This window comes from Lathamus discolor, chromosome 6, assembly GCF_037157495.1.
Source record: "Lathamus discolor isolate bLatDis1 chromosome 6, bLatDis1.hap1, whole genome shotgun sequence".
NCBI lineage: Eukaryota > Metazoa > Chordata > Aves > Psittaciformes > Psittacidae > Lathamus > Lathamus discolor.
Window position 1 is genome coordinate 58,976,053 of NC_088889.1, and position 23,492 is coordinate 58,999,544.

General features: G+C 36.6%; 1 protein-coding gene across 5 annotated transcripts in view; it reads right to left on the reverse strand.

Annotated features, from left to right (window-relative positions):
• Positions 1 to 23,492, reverse strand: part of SBF2 (SET binding factor 2) — a 272,165-nt gene that overhangs the window by 148,094 nt on the left and 100,579 nt on the right. For all 5 annotated transcript variants that reach the window (XM_065683019.1, XM_065683018.1, XM_065683021.1 and 2 more), the window contains exon 3: positions 2,648 to 2,785. In XM_065683019.1, coding sequence (XP_065539091.1) covers positions 2,648 to 2,785 — 138 coding nt within the window. The remainder of the gene's footprint in view (positions 1 to 2,647; positions 2,786 to 23,492) is intronic.

Sequence of the window (23,492 nt, forward strand, 5' to 3'; positions counted from 1 at the left end):
TACTGACGAGACTAAAAGGAACATCAATCTTTCTGATATATTGTCACAACTTTATGAGAGCTGATCACCAATAAAACTGACCAGCATCCATGCAGATAATAAATGCCAGGTCAATTCAGAATGACAATACTGAAACAATGCAAAGTATGATTCATAGATGTCAACAAATAAAACAGTATTTTATTTTCTCTTCAGGAGTAGGAAGTAGAAAATAGGCCATCAGCTGATTACTAGAGCCTGTGATTTTCTCTGGAAAACTTATGACACGCAACTGCCAAGAGATTAAAGTGAATGCAGGGCTTTTAGAGAGGGAGAATACTTTTCTCTAGGTAGTTTTTACTGTTTCTGTATTAATCTTACACCCCAGACTATCATAGGTACCACCTAGGTATACCATGCAAATACAACCTCCTTGCTTTACAGATAGCACTTATTTACATATTATCTTGTAACAAACAGATAAAGCAGAAATGAAGGGAACCAGTATGACAGAAGTAGCCTTCTCAGACCCAGCTTGATCAATTGCATGAAAAAGGTTCTTGTATTATTATGCAGAAGGCTAAAAAAGGTTTGATAGTTCCCTTCTAGCATTCACAAGCTGAGAACTTCATTTATTTTCATTATGCAGTTTAATTAACCACAGAAACTTTCAAGTGGTTAATTCCAGGTTTTTGTGAAGATGATTTTGCCAAGGAGATTCTGCTTCACCTGACTTTCGACCAATCTTGTGTATCAGCAAGGTTTACCTGGGGAAGGCTACTGAAATAGAAGTAATTCTTTTTTTGAAAGTTCATCTTACTTTTGTCTTAGTAAGTTATATCATTACATAAAAAAATATAAAATTGAACAGTATAACTGCGAAAAGTATTGTCCAGATTTCATTTCAAGCCCTGGACACCATGTTTCATGGACTGTTTATTTAATGAGGCATGCATCTGAAAGGTTAAATCAATATTACTTTCATAGCCCAATGCTTCATAAGCTTATGTTTCATTACAGATTGTACATGTGCTGAATTTTTGTCTAATGACCATGTAACAGGGCACGTTCAATTATTCTCTTAGGGTTTTAGAAAGAAACAGGAAGTTTCGCTATAAACAATGCAGTCATAGAATAAATTTCACCACAGCAAGTTCATCTGAAAAATATGCATTCTTTTCAACCCAGCCAGGAATGGCATTAGGAGAACCAACATCCTGCTGCACTCAGGTTTTTAATTTTTTGTTGTTGTTATTATTTTATTTTTATACTTAGGCAATATAAGAAAAAAAACCAAAACCTTTTAGTTAATACTGGATGTTTTGTGATGAGCATTACTTCAAAGATGGGAATACTGAATCAAAAGCAGCTGCTAGAAACCACAGGATACATAACAAGTTTGCTAAATTTAGTATATATTATGAAATACATAGAGTGAAGGAAGAATCACCCATTGTAAATTTTTATCAGCTGGGAAAGAACTACTATAGAATACTTCGCTCTTTATTTATAAAATAAAGGAAAAATGAGAGACATTAACTAACGGCAAAAATTTTACCAGGAAGGTATCAGCTGATCTAAACTAAAATTTAAGACTGAAATACATCTATTTTTTTATTATATTTCTGCTTTTAACTCCTTTTAATAATCTAAAGAAAAAAAAATAAAAACCACCTAAACTGTAGCATTAATGAAATAAGAACAACTCTGGCTTCCAGTTGTGCCCAGAAAAAGAATACTACTATGCCACATCTTTTAATTGCTCTAAAAATAAAACAGAGTAAGTACATTTGGATTATTAAAAGCACATAATCAGTAATGTTACACTATACTAATAAAGCAAAAAAACCTACTTCAGTCAGCACCTATTTAATAGTAATTAATTTTAATATATTTAATGCCAAGGTTTTACTTATTTTATAATTTTCACATGGGGAAAAATAAAACATCCAAAAACATAACAATGGCATAACATAACAGATTATGTCATAGCAGAGATTCTGCAAAATACTTTACATCAAATGGGAAACAAAGTGTCTCTTTTTGAAAGACTGAGGTTGCCCAAAAAATAATTAAATACATGTTTAAAACCAACACTTCCAAGTGGCTGACACCCCAAATCCAACCTACACAAAAACTTAAGAATTGTTCTATCTGTTTTAAAATCATGGCATTTACACCCACACTACATGTACTTACAGGAATATGTATATACCTACAGCATAGCTTGTATACATTTGTCCTTTGCTGGCCTGATAAGAGCTGGCCAGCAGAGGGAGCAGAAGTTAATAAACAATTTTTCCAAGAACAAAGATGAGAATCATTCATGCTATGTCAAGCATGGAAGTAAATGAAAGGAACATAATATTGGCTGTCCCACTAAAAAAAAAAAAAAATGCAGTGGAGAAAAAGGAATTCTATGAAATGTTTTTGGTTGGGTTTGCTTTTTTGTTGTTGTTGTGTGTTTTTTTTAAAGCAGGTAAAACAAAAACACAAGGAAGTAGATTGAGCTTACCTTTGAACAAAAATACATGCATTTGCATATGCTAGAAAAAAAACACCCCTACCACAAACAACAAAATATTTTCTACATTTGTCCTCTATAACATTCATCTATTGTTTCTAGATACCTTTTTCTGTATTTTGTTAATTATTGTAAAGTTTTTACCTGTAGGTTAATCTCTGCTTCATAGAAAGTTAAGCAGGAACAGTAGTGCCTCTCTGAGTCTATATCAGTCAAAACCACCACAAAGAATGTTGGCTGTTTTCTCTCTTTTGAAAGCTGCCATCCTCCAGGCTGGCAAAACTAACGGGAAAAAAAAAAAAAAAAGACACACATATAGTTAAGCAGTAATATCAATTATCTTAAGAAATATGAAAAATATTTTTTAACAATACAACAAAACACTATCCGAAACAAGAAGCTCATTTTATTTACAGCAAACATAGTCAGGGTTGCAAATACAGAGAAAATGGGGCAAACCAAGTAAGTCTTGGAGTTGGTCGGAATGATACAAATCTAGCTCTATAGACCTCAAGGTCTATATAATAAACCCTACAAACTGAAGATGTGCTCCTTTGAATTCACTATTCAAGATTATCTTTGCAGGGTTTAACAGGTAACAACAGAAATAAATTGACACATTATGCAGTCAGGTTTCATTTGGAGAACAGGTTAGAAGTTGAAGCTGAAATTGTTGTGTCTTGGAATGTCTCTATAAATTTTTAATTTCTCCACTTATTTCTCCATTAATTTACCTTATCAAACAAAGATATTCCACTCTCACTTACTTTCAAAATTATTCAACACTTACTACTACAAAAGACTACTTACAGAGCATTATTTTTCATCCATTTCTTGACTACCTCCGTAAATTTCAGGTGAGTATTTGAAATTTTACAAGAAGTCATATCACAGCAGTGATCTAAGTTTTGCCCCACCCCCCACCCCCACCCCCCCCACCCCGTGAAAAATATGTTCAAGTTTAGTGACTTCTTAGTGACTTTAGTGACTTCTCAGGAACAAAGAAAATCACTTGCTTCTTGGATTCAAATAGGCTGCAGTTCTCCAAATAATTTGCATGTACTTCAATACTACATGTTTCCAAGCTTTTGTAGCAGTGAGCAGACTAAACTTGCAATATTTAAAACACACATCAAATAAGCCTAAGTCCTTTCAGCATTTGTTCTGTCAAGCTGACCAGGGCTGTGGCAGTGCAAGTCATCAGAACCAAAGACAGCAGCTCTGACCTCAGAAGGGAGATCCACAAACAGCATGAAGAAAAAGACAACTACAGCTCAAAAGCAAGTGAAAAGTGTATGCTTTCAGTTTGTTTTGTTTTTTTAAATTACTAGCATGCATCATCAGTTAATAACTTGTAATAGAAGAGGATGCTGAAATTCACAAATCAGTTTGCTGAAGATTTATGAGATGGCCTGTATGGAATTTTGCATTCACTGTTTCTTTTACTACAAGGCTGAAGTCACATACATGAAAAATTCACAAGTACATTACCATTAGCAAAATTATAAACTTAGAATTTACATGTGGTGAAGGCAATAGCCCCTGTATGTATTAGGAATAAAAAAAAAATTAACTAAAAAAACCAAACCACCCACACACCAAGCATTTCTAGAATTGTTAAACAATGTGGATACCAAAGGAGCCAGAGAGATAGGTCAAAATCTCCTGTTTCCAGCATCTGCTTCTTTCTGCTGTACAGCTGTTAAAAACTGCAAGAGCATGCAGAGTAAGCTGTAAACAAACATTTACTACAGATTCATCTTTAGAACCTCTGCAATAAAACCTGGGTAGTCTTAGGTGACCAGCAGCTAAAACTCTGCCTCTGTGATACAATTTATTTTACAATCCTGGGAAAATCTTCAAAACCCAAGTTTTCTCATGTTACATTCTTCAAATTCTAGATAGTCAGCTTAACACTTCTGAGTCTGTATCCTTAGAAGTGCTAAGCAACCCCTCCTGCATCTAAGAATAACTGTTCTGAACATCAAAAAGTACTCTGAGAAAAGACATTCTAGTCATCCCGAGCAAAGCATCCAGTATTAGTCCATGATAATACTGGCCTAATCTCCCTTTGGTTTTCATCCCATGTCAGTTAAAAATAAGAAGATACCACTATTAGTCCTGCAGGGCTGCTATAAAGATAATGCAATATGGTCAATATATATGACATCACAACAAAAGCATCACTTAAAAGTTTGACAATAAAATCATTGGAGTTTTGTACGTATTGCAGAGTTTAGGTGGTGTGTCAGAAATGAAGCTTGGATTCTGTAGCTCAGATAAGACAAAAACCCCCAAACTCTGAATAACTATTTGTTCAACAAGTATGAGACAAAAGGCAAAGAATGCAGTAAGATTCTGTTAATAACAGAAACATTTCCACAGTATACCATTAATATGGAATCATCCATACAAATTAAGGTTGCTCATGCAGTCCTAGATCTGGCACTTCTTAAGCTCTGAATGCTTGAGTTTAAAATCAACACTCTTTCAGACCTGTCAAGCCTACCACTTCTGACAGGAGCTCCTTGCTGGTGCCACTGCCCTTTAGCTTTATGGGCAATTTTCCATCTCATATGGAATTTTAGCTGTACAGAATTCCTGGACAAAGACTATTCTCCATACACTAAACTAAACCTACTAAAGGCACAGAAGAGCCAGTATATCCAGATAATCCACAAACAATATATTCTGCACCCAAATGACAGATACGTGAGCCTGGAATGTGTAGCTCATGCATTGCTGGTTTCCACATGATACACACAGATTATCAATTTTGAACTCCGAGCTATTGCTAAGTTAACTTTGAATATACTTTTTGTGTTTATTTTAAAATAAAATACATTGTAATAAGCCTTTATTAGCAGGAATATTGCATAAATTTTATCCCAACATCTACCCTGTAAACTGGGAAATGCAAAGGGAAAACCAACAGCTGAATTTTTCACTATCAGAAGTGATAGCTGTTGTAGGCAGGCTGCTCTCAATAGCAATCTCTCGATCTTTATGCATGCCTAAACCCTACTCATGTCAGTAAGAATTCTTCCCTATTTCAAAATGATCTTGTGCGTAAGGTATGCTTTCTAGATGTAACTGTTTTACTAGAAAACAACAGTTAGTGATTTTTAAGGAAAACAGCCAAAGTAGAGTACACCGACTGGCTACACAGAGAATCTGTGTTTTCAAATAAACTGGAAGGAATTTATAAATATAGAGATTGAGGATAAAGTCAACATGCTCCCCCAAGAAATTAAACAATGAATGATTCTCAGTTTCCTTAAAATAAGGTGATAAATATTAGTGTAATATTTGACATGCAAACAACATTGAGAAGAATGTCCAAACTAGTATAAATACAAGCTACTATCCAGTATGATTACCAGCACAGTCTGGCCACTAAGAACAAGAAAATGTTTCCTTACCAAACCAGATGCTATACCAAAACAGACAAAAGCACCACTGTGAATATAATTCAAAGGTCATGTGCTTCTTCAGTAAACAAGAAAAAAAAAACAGGAGTTTAAAAATGAACACGCTCCCATATTGTTTCACTTATTTGCCAGAAGTCTTGGAACCAGAGTATAACTTCTACTAAAGACACTGAAAATTGGAAATAATCAGATTGTCCAACTCATTATTTATAGAAATAAGCCTCTAATGGTGGCGAGTGCTTAAAATCAACTCCAGATTACAACTGATTCCCTTCTAAAATCTGGTGAAAATATCCAAAAGTTGCGCTGAAGAATATGTAAGAGATGTTATATTCAAGGTGCTGCAATGACATTTCAAGCAGTGTTTGAAACTGCAGGTTCACAGTGAAGCAAAGAATTTTCTCTTGATTATTCCCACAAATGTTTTCAGACTAAACAAGAAACCAGACAGATTTTTAAATGACGCACAGTATTTTAAAACAGTGTAACTGGGTTTGTTACCTTTAAAAATTTCATATGTCATGTCATCACCACAAGCCTTCTCCCTAAAGTGTAGACATGATTAATGAATGTTTAGAAGTGACATTTGTTTCTTCTAATTTTTGTACGCCAAACATGTCATCATTGCGTAATGCAGAAATTTGTTCCTTCTTTCCTACCTAGAGCTGTAGGTGTACTCCTACTACTTGCCCTGTCCTTCTCTTCTAAAATAAATCATTTGCATAAATCAGCATATACCTTAGATATACTGTATACAGCTTTGTTGTCTAGAATCATGGAATCATAGAGAATCCTGAACTGGGAGGGACCAATGAGGATCAAGTCAAACTCCTCTAACTCCACAGCAGGCTACTTCAAAGTTAAACCATGGATCTAAGAGCATTGTCCAAATGCTTCTTGAAAACTGACAGGCTTGACGCCATGACACTGCCCTGGGGAACACACTAAAGCTGTTGAAAAATTGAAGAAAATTGAAGTCACAATTTCTATTAAAGTACTGGAGGAATTACTACGTAGGAAGAAGTTTCATTGCATACTGTGGAAATGAAGACCAAATACTGTTACCATACTGAACAATAATTATATATATAAATCTAGAGAAAAATTTTAGTCATTTGTTTCCTTACCATGGCAGAACAATAGTATCTGCCCTCCATATCTATTGACCAGAAAGTACTTACGTGCTGAGTTGCATGTTAGAACTTTGTCATTTACATCTGGGGTTCCACCCTAAGTACAACCAAGTCCACAGCAATATTCTAGTTGGGTCTGTGTAGCTACAGACAAGAAGACTGCTCTCTCTGAACTTTATATTGTTTTCTGTATCAATGATCTGGTCAGCTGTCTGTCAGAAATTCACTACCTCTGATGGCACCACCAGAGCAGAAAGGGGCTGGGGGAAGCTTGTTCAGAAAGCCTGTATGATATATTTTTGCAAGACATCTCTCAAAAGCATTTTTGGAAGTGTTTATACAGAACAGAAGACAAGGTCTGTGATATACCACTACAGAACCCTGCACTTAATTAAATAATGACATTAAAAATATATTCCCACACTATATATTTTCTTCAAAATACATTTCTGTATTTCTTAAATAAAATCCAAAACTATTTGGATGCACATAGAAAACATTTGAACTCTATAGGCAACACTTGAATTAAAAGATCCCAAAATGACTTTACAATTTAACACATCTGATAGATATTCACCTTCCTTTCTAGTTTAACTCTTTCACCAAACATTTGATTCGCCATAGGATCACTCTGGGCATAAGGTTTCATTTTATTGTCTGCTTCTGTGGGCTTTCTTTGACTTTTCAAATAACTGTGCTTTGTTTTTAACATGTATCAACATCATTATCTTTTCTACAAACCTCCCTGAAAATAAAAGGACCATGTTCTGGACATTATGTGAAGGAAGTTTGTTCCATCTGGACTTGCATGACCTAGCACCAGCTGCTGAGTATTTCACCATTTCACCATTCACTTATGTATGGAATTTTGGCAAAGGGAATTTTCTTTTTCAGATGCATACCTCTACTTAAAACAAAACAATTACAGTGCTCACTGGCATAATAAAAAAGCAATGTTATGAAGCTGTAAATCTGAGGAAATGCTTGGAGATTTGGGGATATCTCTGAATATAAACAGAATACAAAATATACACTGAATTTTATAACATCTTCCTGCCTTTCACGATCTCATATCTAAGAAACTGCATATTTATTCTTAGCCAAGTCTAAAATAAAACTAGTGCACTTAAAGTATACTCCAAATTATTTCCAGGTAACAAGCCCATTTTAAGGGTTGTAGAATATTCTGATGATTAACTGTAAACAATTCAACTCCTTTATAAAGAAAGAATAAAAATAGCTCTTAACCCTGAAAGACATATGAAGGTCTTTTCTACCCTGAAATTTACTGAAATCCAAAGTTCTCCAAGATGAACCTTTACACAATCACCTTGTGGCACCAGTGAATTACTGGGACCTGATGCCAGAAGCACCCCCTCAAAGATGTGCACAAACCAGCTGCCCACTTGTCCCACCAGCCCAGAAGCTGGTGGGGTGCTGAAACCAGAAAAGAGGTTAAGAAGCCAACGTTAACATATTTCATTAATTTCAGACTTTCTAACCTATGACACCAGAGACAGATGAAAGGCAAAAGGAGTGTGAATACACAGTGTTCATTTGAAATCAAAGAATTGCTTTCTCCTCTTAGCAACTGAAAAAAAACCACACTCAGGTGCCTGCACATGTTGGTGTTGCTGGACAGTACCTGTCCCTTAGCCTCTCAGGCCTGAAACTGGGTGAAATACTTTGGGGAATTACATCAGAACCAACAGCAAGGTTGTGATCACAGGTGACATTACTGTCCAAGAAGAATTACAGGGGAATATAATCATTCCCCTCCTTGCCTGTGACAGACTCTCCTGACATACTATAGAAATTTCCACCTCAGTAGTCGGCTCTTCAAACATAAAGAACATGTCAAAAAAGACACTAAGAAATACTTCCCCTCAACGAAAAGATCCTCAAATGCATTCTTGGGGTTCTTAAGTCTGAAAGTTGCTGAAATATCTCTCAATGCACAAATTCCTGCACAAGTGATAAGACAAGGTATTCTCTAATTTGAGCTACAGATTAAAATGATCCTCAATAATCAGATACTCAAGCTTGGCACAGAGACCCTGCAGCAGAAGTTCACAAAAAGAAGTAAAGTTAAAATATTTGAGAACATCTCAACTAAAATCAGCTAATTCATTCTCCTAAGTCAAGCAGGCAGAGAAATCTTTTTCTGAAATTACATGCATAGCAGTAGATATATACACCTGGGTGTGCATCTACACACACACACACACAAAAGTTTCAAGTTCATTTCTTTGTTTTAAAAAACTCGTAACACTGTGCAACTTAAAACACCTTTCACAATGAATGCTATGCTGAAAACCCTGAATTTCAAAAAAACATGTTTACAGGGACTGTATTCCTAGTTTGTCTTGTGAAAACAATTTTTGAACTGGCTTTTAGAAAGAAAACTACACCCCCTGGGAAACCAGTTTCTTTTTCTGTTTTCAGAACACTTAATAACTCCAGTCCAACGGCTTATTAAATATAAAATACAATCTGTCAAATAATCTTCTGACTATTTCTGAACAAAGCCACCCTAGACTACAGATGTGGTGATATACAACTAACTACTGCACACTTATTCCTTTATTTCAGAAATAGGACAGGACTAATGACATTCTGAATGAGGTTTTCTTCTAGAAATGAACTTCCAACATCTCTATTCTAATCATGTTTTGTAAGAAACCGGTACCAGTGCACTTGTGCAAACAATTAATTGCATGGACTTTTATTCATTTACTTAAACTAAGCTACCTCCTCTTGTTTTCAGCTAAGTGCCCATCAAGATAAAGTCACAGCAGTTTAAAAATTCTGGGACCCTTGGACCCAGAATCTTTTTCTACCACCACCCCCAACAAAACCCAACATATCATAGAATCATAGAATAGTTAGGGTTGGAAAGGACCTCAAGATCAGCTGGTTCCAACCCCCCTGCCATGGGCAGGGACACCTCACACTAAACCATCCCACCCAGGGCTTCATCCAGCCTGGCCTTGAACACTGCCAGGGATGGAACACTCACAACCTCCCTGGGCAACCCATTCCAGTGCCTCACGACCCTTACAGTAAAGAACTTCTTCCTTATATCCAACCTAAACTTTCCCTGTTTTAAGTTTTAACCCATTACCCCTTGTCCTGTCACTACAGTCCCTAGTGAAAAGTCCCTCCCCAGCATCCCTGTAGGCCCCCTTCAGATACTGGAAGGCTGCTATGAGGTCTCCACGCAGCCTTCTCTTCTCCAGAATGAACAGCCCCAACTTCCTCAGCCTGTCTTCATACGGGAGGTGCTCCAGTCCCCTGATCATCCTCGTGGCCCTCCTCTGGACTTGTTCCAACAGTTCCATGTCCTTTTTATGTTGAGGACACCAGAACTGCACACAATACTCCAGGTGAGGTCTCACAAGAGCAGAGTAGAGGGGCAGGATCACCTCCTTCAACCTGCTGGTCACGCTCCTTTTGATGCAGCCCAGGATACCAGGATATCCACCATGTTCTGGGCTACCTCAGGCAAAGAGAGTAAGACAGCTGTGGACAGTAACCAGAAATTCTCAGACACATATCAGTATGTCAAACCAAATACAAATGGGTTAGGTATCTGAAGCAGGCATTTTATGCTAGAGAATTTTTATTTTTTTTTAACATGCAATTTAAACTTCATCAAGAAGTTAAGAAGTCACGAATTTCCACTGAGGACTTTCAACTGAAATTCAGGAACACAGCCTGCCTCCAAAATTTTAATGTCCAAGCAATGCTTTTTAGTCAGCAATAATTGCTGTCAATCATACTGTTGGTGAAAAGAATAATGAGAAGTCTCAATACTAAATATTCAACACGAAAGCAGAAAAGACAATTTCAATGTAGCAATAAATTCAAGTAAGACACTACTTCAGTAAATTATACTTCAGTCTGAAAAATACAGGTCTATAGCATTACGCTTTTGAGACAAAAAAGACAGCATGGATGGAAAACATCTGACAGAATATTCCTGAAGTAATACTGAAAGAAGGACACTAAAAAATTAAAATCATCATTATCATTCATCCTTTGTATTAAGTACTTGAGATTTAATATTCAGCACAAAATTGATAAAGAAGCATTTTTGTGTCTCTTAACCTATTCAACCAGCACTCAGGAGTGGTTTCCAAAATTCACTGTGACATTAAGAAAATGGCTGATTTGTTTTGGTCTGTTTTTTCTTCTTTTTTACTGACCACTGTCTATACACTTGAGGGGACTGGTAGTCATCTCAAGTCACAAGCCTAGATAAACAATTTCCATTTAGAAACATTTATAAATGAGCATTATATACATATTTATCAGTTCAAGCATGAAATATTAACCTTGCCTAATGCCCCATTTTCTCCTCCTCCTCTCTTCCCTGCCTTCTTTCTTTCACTTTTCACAGTTGTGTTACAACCACCTGTTGCAGTGAAACAAGTTACAAACTTTTTCTTGTCTTTAATTACTTCCCAACTCATTTTCTAGCTAAGACTATAGATTATCTTTCAAAATATACATACCACTGCATTGGTTCAATGTCAAAAAAACCCAAGAAAACAGAACGGACAACAGGGTACTTAATATACATCACTCAATAAGTACAATTGGCACTACATGAGCATAAATTTTGATTTGACATTTTAATGCTTAAGCATTCCTCCAAAGGAACTGGTCCAAGTTATACAGAACATTACTGTAGTACACAAGGTCCACATTACCTTATTTTTATAGCTTACACTTGCACAATCAGAAATTAAACCACACTGTTAATCTCACATACAGCCTTGTTACCATGTTTGAAAATACATTCCATTCCTGTCTAGCAGTTGTAAAAAAAGGTGTAAGTGGTAATACAAGTGCAAGTATATGGTAATGAAGTATATACTACAGAGAACATTGCAATGAATTAAAAAAAAAAATAAAAATCAGAATTTACTCTTAACATAGAGAGCAGAAATTAGACTAAGAAAATATGCTTACAGGAAAGAAAAAACACAAAACACACACAAAAAGGATAATATATACACCTTAAAACCCTTGAATAAAATGCACTCAGTCCAAACAAAATTATAAGAAATTTCTTTTTTAAATATACCCTTTCATGCGGCAACTCACTTTTAAACTCACCTTGAGCTCCAAAAGAAGCAGCAAAGTGAATGATGGGAAACCAGAATGACAGGCTTTGTCACAGTCAACCTGCACAGGATTCAGCTAATTTCTGCATCTTGCCTTGCCTGATAGCTTCTCTCCATGGACTGAAACAAACAGGTTTTCTGAGAGCAGATAACCACTGCCAGCAAAATGGTGCTGCTTATCTATCCCAGTGCCTCCAAGATCTGGAACACGGACAACACGCCCCAAGCACTTTTCTGCCAGTTCAATCCAGAGACAGGGCATCCATCTCAACGTCAATGTTTCCACCTAGTAAGGGGAAATCAAGGGAAAGGAGGAAAGAACGGCTGGCACAGGGAAGGGGCTTTTGGAATGCCTGGGGAAGTTTAAATGGGTTGGCAGTCACCTAGCCCAGCACAATACCCCCTTAACCATGTGAGCAGTAGAAGGCCTGAAAAAGAGAGTATGTCCAGGACCACATCCAACAACTGGCCACCTTGCCAAACGCACTGTCACAGAAACCATTCCCACCAGCCACTGCACTACATCTCACGCTGCCTTCTCACCATCATCCTCACATCATCTGGAGAAGCAAGGCACAGAGATAACTACAACAGTTCACTACACCTAGAGCTTTATTCAGCTAAGAGGATTAAATTAAAAATAAGAAAAAGAAATTACAGAAAGGGCAGTATATAGCTGGTCTGTTTGAGAATTTTACAATATTTCTTATATGCTTCTTGTTACTATTTCCCACTTACAGTCACAACTGATTTCCCCTTTTGCAAGCATGTACAGAAAAGAAAGTACATAAGAATAGGAAAATTAAATGTAGCTAAAAACCTCACAAAAAAAGTATCTGCAATTGCATGAAAGCCAAATGATCTGAACTTAAAAACAAACAAAAACTAGATTGCAATATGAATGTATCTCACTAATGAAGTTCTGTACTTTGGCTGCTACTGCTGAATTTTACATTTCCACATAATTAATTAAGAAAAACATGAAATGCATTTCCTGTCAGCACTCTCATCAAGAACACACTGAAAGAAGTAGCATGAAAAGACAGCTGAAAAGTTTGGTGCTTTCCACTGAGTTTCAGTTTCCTGTGCAGAAAAATGGGACCAATAGCATGAGATATACTTGTCCTCTGCTGAGGCATGTTATTATACCAGTGGGCATTACTCCTGGACTACATTACAGGATGTCTTCAATGGGTGTGGTAAGAGAGTTTGTCTGGCATAAGCTCCAGTCTAAACAAAAAGGCTTTGTGCCACTGCAGATGCTTTCATATGCACTGTTGGCATGCCAGTAAGTGGCTATTTTCATGAAAAGACTCTATTTCCTCCAGATAGGGTTTCAGAATTTAGCAGTGTCTGAATTAAGAAGATACCAAGAGATTCCAAAGCTTGTCAAAATGAAACTTCAGAGGGCTTTAGCACTAGGAAAGTTTGTACTTTTAATCATGAGACCTGGTTTTCCTGCCTTCTGGCACATTTTCAGTGTACTCCATGTTTGGAAGACATCTTAAATTTGAATTTTGCATAATCATGAGAAGACTGCAACTTGCATGCTCTTCATTCTCAACCACAGGATAATTAAAACATAACAAAATAGAGCATTAGAAGTTCTTATGAGGAGCATGCTTTTGTCATAAGATGTTACTGGAATTAAAAAAAGGAATTTACAAGGGAGAACGTGAGGACCTCTGATAAAAATCAACATTTTCAAACTGACTCGGTCCCTCACTACAAGAGAGATACTGAGCTGCTGGAGTGGGTCCAGAGAAGAGCAACAAAGCTGGTAAAGGGCCTGGAGCACAGGTCTTTTGAGGAATGGCTGAGGGAACTGGGGAAGAAAAGGCTCAGAGAGCAACTTACTGCTCTCTACAACTACCTGAAAGGAGTGGAGCAAGGAGGTGTCTGGTCTCTTTTCCCACATAAAAAGTGATAAGACAAGAAATAAGAGCCTCAAGCTGCGCCAGGGGAGGCTTAGATTGGTTATTAGGAAAAATTTCTACACAGAGAAGTTGACCAGGTGTTGGAACAGGCTGTCCAGGGAAGTGGTGGAGTCACAGTCTGAAGTGCTCAAAAACCATGCAGATGAGGCCCTCAGTGACACGGTTTAGTGGTGCACTTGACAGTGCTGGGGTAGAGGTTGGACTTGATGATCTCAAAGGTCTTTTCCAACTGATTTGAATATATGATTTCATAATAAGTAACTTGCATCCAAGAAGAAAGAAGTAAGGAGCTCTTGACCACTGAAGTTAATATTCCACAATTTTTTCCAAAAATGGGAACTTACAGGGGTCTGGAGACTGCAGACATTATTCCTATGTTTCAAAATGGGTAAAGGAACATCAATAGGAAATTATAGACTTTAGATTTAGCACAACAGTCAACTCAGGTAAATTAACAGAAGGTAATTTGAACCTGTATCAGATACAAAAATCAAAGATACAAATAGAATAATGACTGGTATGTTTCTGTAGAAAACAAGCCATTAAAACAATATTTGAGGAATGGGGTATTAGAAATACAGTGTAGCTAATTATGCAATCAAACTAAACAAAAAACCAAAACCACCAACACCCTGGGGCTGAAAAACAAGTGTCGTGTGATGGGTTTAAAAGAGCTCATCTGTTTTAGTTTATTGTTGAGAAGCACTTTGTGGAGTAGTTATATGCAGATAAAGTGTTTGCTAGTAAGCAAATTTCACGTAAGTGTTCCAGATCCAGTGTATTACAATATGCAGAAGTCATCATAATAAAAATTCAAACCTCAAAATAAGATGTCACCCTCTAATTAGTGAAGGGAGCAGAAAACTGAAACAGGTTATCAGGGTAAGAGTCAGGTTGCCCTCAGTTGGAGTTCTTCAAGTAAAATTTGACAGCTTTTGGAAGAAATTATTCAGTCCATGTGTGTCAGCACAAGTCAGCCCAGACCACTGTAAGACTTGGAAACCTCTTGTTCTTTCCTTTTCAGGGCCTGAACATGTTCATTACACTTGAAGCTCTACATTATGATATGATCATAATTAGATCTCATACTTCAGAGCTTCAACCATTCAAGCATAGAGATTTAGACAGAATTTCCACCTGAATACCTAATTGGACATCTCAATTTTTGCAAGAGAGCCAGTGGCAGCAACCCAGCACTTCATGGGGCTGGCAGATCCTGCAGAGAAGTCTGGCTAGCCTGTCTTGCTTATGTGACTACATGTTGCATGCAAAACCATGGGCTGAGACGGAATTTTCTACCAAATCAAGCTGAGAGAGATTCAGGGATTTCTTTTGCTTGTTTGTTTCCCATTTATAACATATGGCATGTTAGTATCATCACTGCAATCAATTCCCCTAAGCTCAGGAGATGCTCTGGTCTCATCCTAATCTCAGGAATACTATCAGTTTGGACAGAACCGAAACTAGCTCTGAAACTAGTTAGGGTTATTAGAATTGCTGGGCACTTTTTCACAGATCAGTGGTGCTAATTAACAGTCTCCAGCCAGACAAAATAAACTGTTCTATTACATATGGTTTTCTCTGTGAAGCCAGTAAGAGGATAAAAATAAGGGCTTTTTTTAAAACTGACATGTCTAAAAAAGAAAGCAACATACTGAAAATATCGTATCATTTCATATCATAAAATTTGGTTCTTGGAAAATACTGATTAAGACTACATATAAAGGAATACGTATTTCTCAGGTGGATCAGTAAGGATTAGTTGATTCTATGTTGGCTTGATAATTTAATGCAAAATAATGGGTCAGACTTGTAAAATATTCTACTGCTTAAAGATGACAGTTACTGGTAATTTACTACCAAAATGTAAGCTGTTAACTTTACAATTTGAAAAAAGCCACACATTTCCCTCTCTGTCCCAAGACAGCTAATAAGTGTGGAAAAAATACCTCTACAAGCATACTTGCGCATTTCAGCTGCATACAGGTGTCCTCTGCAGTGACAGCATGTCCAGAAAATGCCTCCTCTCAGTTTAATTCCAGTCTCTTACATCCACAGACACCTGGGCTGCCCTTATAGTTCTTTCAAAGTGAACATCATCAATTAAAGAGCATCTCATAAAATACAGGGAATAGAAACATAAACCACATCTTTTCCATGCAAATTGTACTAAAGAAGGGGGAAAATACACTGCTGCTGTTATTACTGTACATATGGTAAACTTATCAAATAATAATTGTTACACAATAGAAGAAGCTATTGAACAGTAGGAATTAAAACATGGGAAATTATACTGTAAAGATCACATTTTCACTGAAAACATTAAATAACTGTTTCCCCGAATTAATCAAATGTTAGTGGCACATGTATATATAAAAATAGAATCGCTAGTTGACCATAAGGGGTTCCCTTCTACTGTCCCATAAGCATACAGAGGAAACAGAAATATTTCAAGGCATCTGTAATGTCTTACATACTTTGAATAAAATAAAGAGCCAAAACACTTAACAGTACTGAATTTTATTCCAAATTATACCCCAGAGGAAGCCATCTGCAGGAAAAATAAAAAGCAACACGAAACAAAAAAATAACAACACACTTTTGACTTGGACATCACTTGTGCAATACAGCTATCCAAAAGGACAGCATGTTCTTTTAAAAGAATTACTACTTACTCTTTCATGCTACAGGCAACAAAAATCACCTGAAAACCTTCGGGCTGTTTTAGCTACTAAGAATAAATTCTAGTGTTTCAGTGAAACACTGAACCACTTACGGTTCTTTTATTTTTCCCCTCATCTAAAGTAAAATATTGCTATATTGGCAAAAGCCATCTCTGGAAGACTGTGAAACTATCTGAAGTCACCCACAGCCAAGCAAATCACTGTTGCTACAGTCCAGTTTGAAAGGAGACTGAAACCAAAGGTTTACAATGCATTTGTAGTTCAGCATTTACACGTATAAGGCCATGAAAGTTTGAAGCCACTTCTTCAGACAACAGAAAACACCAGGTAACATTTCAAAAGAGAAATAATAACATACAGCTTCATTTTACTGTGAATATATAGCTAAAATTCATTATATCGGGAAGACATTTATAAAACATGACAAGAAGACACAACCCGTTTCAGCAAGATGACGACTATGTTATAAGTGCCGAAAATGACAACACCTCAGACATGATGGTCTCGTCTGAGCAGCAAGGACTGCAGAGCTGACTACAAATATGAGAGTATTCATCATTTTGTCTCAGGAGTAATGATACAAGATGAGCAGAAATACCCTACTGCAGGCAGCATTTCCTGATGCCTCAATGTTTCCTACATTCCTAAGTCTCCAAAATATGAAACAGATCATACTGAAGAAAAATAATATGAAAAATATTTGCTGTAAACTCCAAACAAATTAAGTGAAAATTTTAAACTAACTATGCAGTACTGGACAAACATTAGAAGAATAATATATGAGCTTTGACAGTGTGTGTATGGGTTACATTAAAAAAGAGAACTGAAAAACAAACAAAAAAAAAACAACACCCTTTCAACAGTTGCATACCAGGAAACATGTGTTGACCTGTGACATTAGAACAGCTAACGACACTGGACTACACTCAACCTACAACAGCACTGAAGAAAAACACTTTTTCAGAGTACTGGGGGGTTCAGGGAGCCTTTAAAACATTACAGAAATTTTCTGCTATTTTCCTATTTGCTAGTCAACATCATGCAATTTAAGAAACAATTTCTTTTTCTTACAAAAAAGCAGAATGGCAGTAGATACTACCAAACGGGTTTGGCCCACACATATAAACTCAGAGTAGATTGCCAAAATGATTTTTCAATTATGCACAGATTTGTACCAAAATAGAAACCAACAGACTGTTTTTCAAGAAATAGTATCCCCCAGCCCCCCAGATATTCAGAATAACAACTCTGTCCTTAAAAACTTCAGCCTCAGCAATTTGAAAACACTGGCTGTGTAGAGACCAAGTCATAAACACAGGCCTACACATCGCTGCAACTAGTCAGAAAGTTACTGTACTTCATTTCATAAACGGCGTTTCACTCAGAACAAAAAGAACTCTCCATGCAAAGCCAAAACTATGCTCTATTTTCTTTATAATTGAGCGTAAGCCTGAAAGTCAAATGTCCTAATGAATTTCATCTTTTGCAAAATTTTGCCTAGGGCTACAAAATAAATATATTGAAAAAGAATCAGCTCCTCTTAGCATTTTTATGAAAAAAAAAGTTGTGCTGGCGTTGCTGGTTTGAAAGACTGAAGCTTGTATTTTCAGATAGCCCACACTGAAATAACAGAAACCTGTACTATGCATATACTGAAAGAGCCAACTAGATGACACATTGTAGTTCTATACTGACTTATTCTTTTCTAATATTTAACCTGGGCCCAAACAACTTATATCCAAGCATTCTTCTAGATCTGCATATAAAGTCCTCAAGAAGTTCAGCAAAGCAAAAAGCAAAGTCCTGCAAAGACCAGGGAGGAATTTCTCAAAAGAAAGCTATACAAGTACATTGACTTAATTGTTACTGGGCAGTGGTTTTTGAAGACCTGCTTTAACTTTCTGTCTCCCTTCAAATATGGGAAGTGATCCGATACAGCAAATGAAGATAGGCTGACAGACAAGCCTGCTGAAAACGTCTGTAACCTTCCCCAGGCAATTACCTCAACCTAATAAACTATCAAAATTTTGAACTCTCTTCTCATACCCTAACCTCAAAACTTTCATTTGTATTACCATGGAAGGCCTGACGCATTTTAAAAACAATCCTCCACATGTCCTTTTTTTTTTTTTTTCTTAATTGTAATAAAATAAACAAGTGAATCCAACAGAAAAGTGACTTAAGTGGATGAGCAGCAGATACAGGAAAGAAAAACATACCACAATACCAGGTCAAAATTAATCAGAGGGAATGGAAAGAACTGTTCTGCCAGGATCTAGACAATGTTATCTGAAACTATAGGTTATGAAAGAGCTCACAGACTAGTGTTCTTCATTTGAAAACCACAGCTAAACAGCTAACTCCAAGTCACAGAAGCTGCCATCAAATGTTGACATGTAACGGCAAAGCTGTCAAACAGCCCTGTCCACATTGCAAGTAACAGAACTGACATCTCCCTGCCCTCAATTCACTGATTCAGAGGCTTTAAAACCAGTGAGATAACAACCACACTAGGGAGAGAGTGAAAGGTCCACAAAAAGATGTCATTTACTTCATTACTGTTAAGCCAAAAGAAATTAGCGACATACAAAGACACATCAGCACTTCAGAGTAAGAACTGGATATATAAACATGATTGCAGACTGAGTTGCAGACCGAAACTTGAATCATTATCCACAAAATCTATTTCAGTTGGTCTTCCCACCAGCATCCAGGAAAATGTAATTTTCACCCATAGCTGACCACCTACTCTTCCTGTCACCCAGTGACTTGTATCTTTTTGACCCATTCTTCACTTACCTCTGACTCTATCTTGCTTTACCTTACGCCATTTCCTTTATAAGCTCTAATAAATATATGTCTTTATTTTACATTCTATTGATAAGCACATTGCGACACCACATCCCTTGATCACTATTCTGAAGAACTAAAGTACTATAATTTTAACTGATTTTCAAAAATCCTGCTGAGCAACGGCTTTTCCTTGCTCCAACTATATTGGCTCCTATGCAGAAACCTCCTTTGGGTTCTCTCTTATGCAGCAATGTCAAGATTTTAAAAACCAGACCAAGAATTTACCTTCCCCTTACACAAACTCGTACATGATTTTTGTGTTGGGTTGGGTTTTTTTTCCTTAACTCACACTACTTTTCTTTACTATTTTTCTTATTTAATCACACACTTGAGAATAACATCTTTTTTTGGATGTAGGTTTTAATTTTCTTCAACTCTTTTCAAAAATCAATATATACTGGAAAGCCTTCATGTGTGCCTTATACCTTCTCATCTCTGAGCTCTCCTGCTATGAAACAGTTTGGTTAAATTAAGACTTCTGTACAGGATTTTACTTCACTTTAGCAGCAGTATTTACTTTAAATCTTCAGTTTATTCAAGCAGTATATGCCTAACTAGTTGCCACCAGCAGCAGTGCAATAAATCTTAAAATCGAATCTCTGTTAGTAATGAGGTGCGAGATGCAATGCCACTTTCCAATTCTTTTCTCAGTAGTCACCTTGCATTTGAAGCCATGTTTACCACTGCAGTTACAGATAGTTGCACCAGACAATTTCATTTGGGACTGTACAAAGATATTTCACCTTAATCCAAACTTTACAGTCTAACAGAGTCCTGCTATTTCTTTTAGCTGCAGAAATGCAGCTAAAGAACTCTCACTCCACTACCTTTTGCAATTCAATTCAGCTTGACTTTCACCAGGGCTCACTTTGATTATACATTTTGGTGGTATCCCACTCGTGAAGAGCAACACACCCTTTCTGAAACTCTCTTCATCCATTCAGGAAATTTCAAAATTATTTTAAAGCTGGACACAACACACTTCATCACAGGAAAGCTGCTGGAGAAGCGTAGGCAGAATGTCATTACTCAGGATAGAAGTGTAAAGAAAACAAAGTGGCTAACACTCCTACATTTGCATGGATGGATCTTTAGTGTTTATAATAGGCAGACCTCAGGTTTATGTCTCACTGAAAAAATAATCCAAACCCACGAAGACAGCAATGCTGTAGCCATGATTCAATCCTGAGAGAATCATCTCCTCTCCCCTGTACGCTCTGATTTTTACTTGATGTTCCTTTGCATATATTGAGTATCCTACCCCAAAGAGTCTCAGAGATTAACAATCCCTAGATGGAATTCACACCTTGTAAAAATGAAACTGGTAGGCTGCAGAAAGAAAATCTCAAATCTTGCCTCAGAAACAAAGGAATCCATTATCTTTTCCATAAATGCAAAATCATGGCAATAAGGAACATCACGCATTTTAGCTCTTTAGTTGTAGATTACATGACAAAGATTTTTCCTACATGCAACTTCAATAACAAAATTATGTACAATTCAAACTGATGAAACTGAACTGCCTAACGCTGTCCACTTCTACAAACCCATCTTCACAGAATCATCTTTAACATTTTCTTCACAGAACCAGCACAGCAATGTGTTACTTGGCCTTTCCCCTGAAACACTGACCCCACCCTCTACCCGTAATAATAGTGATTACAATTTCTGGAATGATATGATGGGATCTGAACAATCCAGGCATTCCTCCACATCCATGGATTTAGTAAGGTGCATTTGTCTTAGTGAAATGCAGTAAAACTTGCATATTTTTAAGAATACTTTATATATATTCTTAGATGAAGTAACTCAGATCTTCACTAACATCCTAAATTTCAGTTGTTGAAGACTTTTCCTTACTTCTCTGTTTTACTTGGTGGTAAAAACATAACAAAGTAACAGAGGAAGCCCACAACACTGAGAAAGTGGCATATTCTATCAGGTGTGTTCACACCTACCAGTGCAATGTTAGCATATTGTGTCTCAAATATTCACCAAGAAAAAACACAGCTCTTCTTTCTCCAAACCAAACTGCATTTATTTCTGCATGATTTAATGTAAATCCCCAGATACAACGATATTTAATAGCACCTTAGCCACCAAATGTGGTTACAATTAAAATTAAAGTTATTCCTACTATCTCGGTAATCTTTAGGTCCACTGTCATTCTACTGTCCATTTCCTCCTTCTGTCTCCAACTGCTCAACAGCAGCCACAAAGAGAGCTTATGCAGCAAAGCTATGCTTGCGCAATAAGGGAAAAAGTACAACACAGAACAAAGATCAAAATAGTGGCTTATAATATAATAATACTGTATTATACATATATTTACACTATATTATATATATACAGAATTACTTTGGGTTTCAAAAGATTTAAATTAGCAATGAACCGAAAGAGTGGGGAATCTTTACACTGACTGATACTCCTATGAGTTTCTAAAGGTTTACATTCTGTCCTCCGTGAAGTAGAAACTGTTGCTGAGAACAAGATTATTTACAAAACGGTACATATTTTGATACTATGAGTTATATGCGCCTTAAAAAAGTAAGTGTCCATCTATGAATGACAGCTTGCAACTCAATATTTTGCAAGGCAAGCTAACAGGAGGGAAAGAAAATGCTACAAACACAAAGCCTTGATCATACCCTTTAAAACCTGTGACTTGCTAACAGCTGTATGATTACCAGAGTAATTTCATGATGGAAATTAACTTTTTGTGATTTGATGCCAATATTCTTAACATTCTAAACCCTCAAGTAACATTAAATGCATCTTCAAGATGCATTTAAAAGTTGCACTATAATATTTTCACCTTTGTTAATGTTTTCACCAAACTTTGCATGCAAAGTGTCAACCTATCACACTGTTTTGCAACACAAATTGTTTTCAATTCCTCTAATGCCTTGCACTTTTCCAAAACCATTACAGAATTATAAAATGTCTTTTTTCCTTTTTTTTTTTTTTTTTTTAACTTCAAAACTATTGTTCAAGACAAGATTATGCTCTACGACATACTTGGCATCTTTCAGTTGTCCAAAACTAGAGCATTGTTTCAAATCCAGTATTTCCACACTTATTTGGAAACTGTTCTGAACTCCAGAAAGCAGGATATAAACTGATGCTACTACTTCCCAGTAATAAAAATCTGGGAGCGGGAAATTACTCATCTCTCTGAACAGCCAACTACAACCGCTTGCTAATGAGTTTACTAGAAACATGTTATAGAAATTAGCACATTTGGATGGTATATAAGGATGACTTCACAATTAATTGATGCACAGCAAGCCAATTTTATTAGCAAATTCATTACCTGTAAATATGTCACCTTTTGTGCACAAAATGAACTTCTGAAGTGAAAGAGCACAGAAAGTTGTGCATAACATCTGTTAAAAGAAGTGAGATGAGCTGGGTAGAAATCACCGACAGTGTAACACACACTGAGCTTCATATATATCAGCTAAGTTCCACTGACAGTTGATGCGGATTTTAGACAACTGTGTTGTGGCAGAACCATGCTGATATGCACCCCAGACCACTGAGGGATACATTCCACTTACAACCTAAGTAATTAAACTAAAACTGCCTACAGCTAAGACTATGAAATGAAGACTGCCATGAAAGCAAACAGGTAAATGGCCACTCTCTCTTATGGCCCAACACACTATCAGTGTTAAACCCCGCGAAACCAAACAGAGACAAAAGGCAAAAATAATTCAAACATATTTCATAATAATCCTTGCTCTAAAAGTATTTGTGAAGTAGTGGTAAAACAAGGAAGACAAAAGCATAACTCTGTATTTGACACTGCTGAAATTT